At 33.1% G+C, this 5,646-nt stretch overlaps 1 protein-coding gene across 7 annotated transcripts in view; it reads right to left on the reverse strand.

Moving 5' to 3' along the window:
- Nucleotides 1–232: 232 nt before the first annotated feature.
- The window catches only part of SYNCRIP (synaptotagmin binding cytoplasmic RNA interacting protein), a 29,896-nt gene continuing 24,482 nt past the window's right edge, over nucleotides 233–5,646 (reverse strand). For 4 of the 7 annotated variants that reach the window (XM_008145612.3, XM_054722623.1, XM_054722622.1 and 1 more), the window contains one exon: nucleotides 233–4,795. Coding sequence is in view for 6 of the 7 variants with exons in the window: in XM_054722623.1 (XP_054578598.1) it covers nucleotides 4,754–4,795 (42 nt within the window). In the remaining variant the exon portion in view is untranslated. The remainder of the gene's footprint in view (nucleotides 4,796–5,646) is intronic. The other 3 variants (XM_008145906.3, XM_054722620.1, XM_054722618.1) reach the window with 1 other exon arrangement.

Here is a 5,646-nt window from a genome sequence, read left to right on the forward strand (position 1 = left end):
ATGACCACAGAATGTTTTCATCAATTAAAATTGAGTACCAACATTTATGTACATATCCCCACCATGTGCTTGAATTAGAGATCTTGGGGAATTTGTTTTTGCCATTGGCTACTTTGAATGTATGGATAATAAAAAGGTGAGTGAGCTCTGATTCCAAGTGTCTATTTAAAAGCTGTTAAATGAAGAATGATGGACACCCACAATAATTCTTGGACTCCTGGAGATCCTAAGACATGCTACAAAAATAGGTCTTTATTCTTAGGAAAATATAGTCAGAGCTAGCTTCCTTATGCTATACATAAAATCTTAACATCAGAGGCAGTACAGATAGTACAGATAGGTTTTGAACTGATCTCCAAACAAGCACAAACCCACTACGTTGAAAAGAACAAGTAATTTGAGGTTTTTGGCAAAAGACAGTACTTCACACATCTAATCCAAATCAAAGAGCCTGCAGACAGTTTTCAGGGAGATAAAAGGAATGAAATAAATATAAATTCTATGGATAAATAAATGTAAGAGAATTTAAATAAGCTAACAGAACTATTATTTTTTAAATAAAAATACTAATCAGGTACAAGCTTTTGTTTCTCATGCCAGACTTCTAAATGTTTATCAGACTGTTAATATCATTAAAAACCTAATCTTGGACCAGAGCATTAGTTTTAATACTGTTTTGCATTTGTAAAAAAGAGTTGTTTTTCCAAACTAAATGCTGCTGGTCGTGAAAAATATTTTAGGTGTATTACTGAAGGCAGACTGTGGTGCTAATAGAACTTGTATCTTAAGTACTTTAAAAAGTGACAGACCAAAATGTCTATCTACTAATTTGCCCACAGTTAAAAACATCTTTGAACATTGGTTTATAATTAGCATCTGAAAAAGTAGTGGCATGCCCTATTGAGTGGTATGATTACTGAGTAATTAGTACTATACATCATCCCCAGAAGTCTGTTCATTGTATGTATTGTTACTTAAGTTCATTCATTTTATACCCACCACAGAATTCCTATGCTGATAAAAATTTTATATACATCACTGGGGAGAAAATGGTCATGTGGGTATTCTTGAAGTTTTAGAAACCTGAGCAATCATTTACTCTATCGCTCTCTCCTAAATGCACAAATGCCTTCTGCTTTTTCATTTCTCCCCTTAAAATAGACTACATGTCATACTTACTTTGTAATAAAACAAGGTGATCTGCTGTTTCTGGTAAGTGATTTTTTTACTTAAGTCAAAAAAGCTGTCCTGAATGTGACAATTTTGCCCAACTAGCATGATGTTCACCCTGATATTAAATAAGTCTTTTCAAATATCTTATATACAAGTGAATACCCCAGATCACCCCCATCAATCCATTTCTGTTCTTCATATTTTATCACAAGGAAAATATATTTTGTTAAATCAGACTTGCAGTAATTGGTAAATTTCTCATGATGCAACAACTGCCATCATGAGTGTGCAACCACTCTTTTTGTGCTCAATCTCTCCTTCATCTTTAACATCTGATTTAGTTGCAATGGCCAAAAATCTTCCATATAAAGAATATATTCAATACAATTTTCTCACAAAGCAACTTTCTGAAAACTGATTAAATTTACGATCACTTTTGATTGCCAAGTAGTCTGCAGAAACAAAATCTTGCGTCTGTTTTGGTTAGGTAACTCTAACAATCAGAATGCATTTAAGGATACATTTTTCACCCCAAGGAAGGGACTTGACCCTTGGATATAAGACCCATTCCTTGACAATATATACAAAATTTCTTTAACTTGTCATCTGTCCATTCTTTGAAGCTGTCAAAGCCAAGAACCCATAAACAAATCACAAATAGCAATAACCTACATTAGTTAACATTCCCCTTTTAACAGGTTGACATTTTTACTAAAGGATTAGTTATTTTTGCATTTCCATTTCTCATATCCCATGACATTCCATATAAATTGCATTATTGCTTTATAGGCCACACAACATTCCAAAGTATGTTTATATGCATTGCCTGTTTTCCTTGATTTCTGATAAGTTTGATACTGATTTTACTACAGAAATTTAAGTTTGAAAATACCAGTTAGTATTTCTTCTCAGAACTTAATTGTTCACATCACTAATCACTACATGCATATTTAGCTCTGATTATATTGCTCAAAAACTGCACCCATTATCAGAACAGTGCAAATGATATTTAATTTTAAAATTATAATGGCTTGAATTCAGTTATTCAAATGAACACTGTCAAGTTAATTTCACTTGAGTGTGTATATATTTCATCACTACTGTTTACATTACCCATCAATTCTTCACAATTTCTTTATCAGTTTTCCCTCCCAAATCCCCAAACTAAGAATGGCAAATAGTCTTAGAAACCCACAGCTCCACATTTTAATGTTTTAAGAACACATTTGTGAACTCACAAAAATGTTCATCTTTCAACTGTGACAATGCAGTTATTTAAGCCAAACAAACCCGTCCTAAAATCCCAACAAATAATTGAGAATTAACTTAAACACCTTGACAGTGTCCCTTAAAAAGGATATGACAGTAAAGTGCCAATAGGCATGGCAATGACCTCTTTGATGGGATCATTTAACTCCTTGGAACTGGGAAATGCCAGCACCAAAGATTACACTGAGATTCAATTTTACTGAAGGCTACATTTAGTTTACCCACTTTGCACAAACCTATTATACTCATTATATTGTCAAAATGAAATGTAAATGTTTTGTGTAGCCCTCAAACTTACACTAAGATTTCAAAGAGATGTACTTTAAAAAAGCACGGGGTAATATATAAAATCAGTGGCAGAAAGTTTCATTAAGCACCAGGAACTAATTTTTGTCACCCCATACTCATTTTGTAGGTAAGTTTCAATAACCGGCAAGGCACATTTACATATATTCCAATGAATAGTTATTGACAAATTTTAAATTACACTCTATGTCCCAGCTAACCCAGTAACTGACATACAACATACTAAAATGGTTTATTAAGATAACATAAAAAACCAATTAATGTGAAACATACAGGCTATTGGCAACCACTATTCTAAAATTATGTAAGTACAAATAAACATACTGAAATGTGTGCAATTCTAAGTTTTTAAACCAGAATATTTGTATACTAACACACATTTATATTAATGACACATAAAAAAAATAAAAACTTTATTACAAAAATAAGTTACACTCGCCTCCAGCTTACAGTATAAAACAATTTTATTTGCAGGAATGCAAAATGATTGTTTGTCATGAGCATTGTGAACATATGACATGTCTAAATTTTGTTAAATTTGCATTTACTGGGGGAACTGGTGTGTATAAAACCCTAGGTATAATAAGCTGATCTTCATCGTGGTGCCTATTGGGTAGTGATATAACTGCAGTATCCCTTTGGGGAAGGGGAAAAGGGATTTCTTTATACCAAGTCCTAATTAAACTATAATTTCACTTTTGACTTTGAGCTATCAATTTTGGACTTGGCCAAAAAATTTTTGAGGGTGATTCAATAGAGGATGCTTCACCACTGAACACTCACTGTCATCAAGGTGCTTTAGAAAATTAAAAACATAGCACAAATGATTGTTTTCTATTCTACAAGTTATCATGACCTGCATAAGAAATGGAAAGCTGATTCACGTTTTTGTAGTGATCAGCAATAAGAAATGCACTAATGAAACATACCTTTTACCTAAAAAGCTAAACTACAGCCATATACTAATCTCTATGATTTATGAAAAAACTTCAAAATATCCAAATGTCAGGCTTCGCTGTACAACTGTCAGTTTTAGTCTGACTTTTTATAAAGGGACACTGCAGTATTTAGTACAAGTTCGGATGCACTTTTTTGAACATCTGATGTCTTACAAAAGTAACATCTTGCTAAACTATTATACATCCAAATAACTACAATATCTGAAGAAGCAAGGCTGCTTTTTCAGCCACAAAATACGACAAAAGCAAGGCCTGTTATGATGGTCATGAGGAAGTCTTACAAGCCTCTGAAACTAAAGGCAATTAAGAATGTTACATTTGGTATATTAAAATCTTACCCTCATATCATTTAACAAGCCTTGCTTTTATCTACAAAGATTTTCTATGTACAGTACAGACAGGGTATAGTTCAATCCTCTGCTACTGAGGTAGTTAACCAACCCTTTTAAAAAAGGTTCTGAAAAGAACCACTATCTGGAATGCCTGACTAACCAGCTCTGATGATTACACCTGAAACTGCATATCTGAACACAATTCAAAAGTGATTATTATAAAAAAGACAATCATGATTAACCTTGGTGAGCAGAAATAAAATTTAAGGATACCAACAATGGTATTCATCTATACCACTGCAATAAAATTTTAAATGCACAAATTCAAGAGAATATTTTCAGAAAACCACTGCTGGGATCCTTAATTTAAAAAAACAGGGGAAAAATCTACTTAGAGCAGATTTTTTAAAGAGAAGAACTTTATTCTTTATTAAGATACCATGCTAGAAGTTATGAAGAATTTCTGTTGGAACACATTTGGAAAATAGAGTAGCTTTAGTTTAATAACTTGCACTGCAGAGAAAATTGTTAAAGAAATTCATATCAAAGTCCAAGTATTAGTTCAATGTCCTGTATTTGATTCCATGATCTTCACAGGAAGGTCTTCTGCAAAAGAATATGCTCCTATACAGCCGTGATATTTAAGGTTGCTTGATTTCCTTACCATTACTCCACTGCAAGCTTCTGGTGTAATCCCACATAGCAAGTCAGTCTTCATTGTAACAGGTCAGGACCGGCCTCGACCCCTTTTCCCTGCTAGCCAGGTAACAAAAGGAATCAGTTAGATAAATCACTTTAAGTTTATAATGTGTACAAACATAATGATAACATTAAAAAAAATAGAAGCTTTAACAAAGTAATTCTTAATATAAAGTCTAACCAAAAAGTTTCCTTTAATAACTATTAACTTCTTTTTGCTTGTTTTTCACTTGGAGTTGAGGTTTTTGGTTTGCTTTTGTGTCCCTTGTGGGGTGGAGGAGGACTGGATTGAGGTTCAAAACCTCATTTTGTTCACAAACTGATTTAAAAAAAAAAAAAAAGAGCTAAAGAATACCTAACAGAAGTTACACCTTAAGGCAGCAATTTTCAACCAGTGTGCCACCAGAATTTTTAAAGCATGCAATATCTGTTAGTCAGGGCCACTAACCCCCTTTTCCCTTATATTTTCAAATTAAAAAATGGCAACAGCCAATACATAGCTGTCTGGTGTGAATGAATCAAAATTATATCTATTTTTTTCATCAGATCAGCAAAAAGTATTTTTCTTGGTGTGCTGCACAACTTTAGTAATTAATTTGTGCCATGAGATGTAAAAGGTAGAAAATCACTGCCTTAAGGCATTGTTCCCATTAGCTTTCAACAATTTGTTTTTGAGACATGAAGCAAACATCTGATATTTGTTTGACCTTGACATCTACAATTTTCACTGGTTAACATTTTTTAAAAAGCATTGTCTTTCAAATTATGTATTTTTACGCGTAGGTGTAAATCTTTAAATTTGGGGATGGAGGTTCAGAAGTGGGGAGTGGCTTTTGAATTGTTTACATTGTTGAGTCCACCCCCCAAAATTCTATTATTCAGATGGTTGGCATTCTCCCATCAGTACT

Source organism: Eptesicus fuscus, chromosome 10, assembly GCF_027574615.1.
Source record: "Eptesicus fuscus isolate TK198812 chromosome 10, DD_ASM_mEF_20220401, whole genome shotgun sequence".
Taxonomy (NCBI): Eukaryota; Metazoa; Chordata; class Mammalia; order Chiroptera; family Vespertilionidae; genus Eptesicus; species Eptesicus fuscus.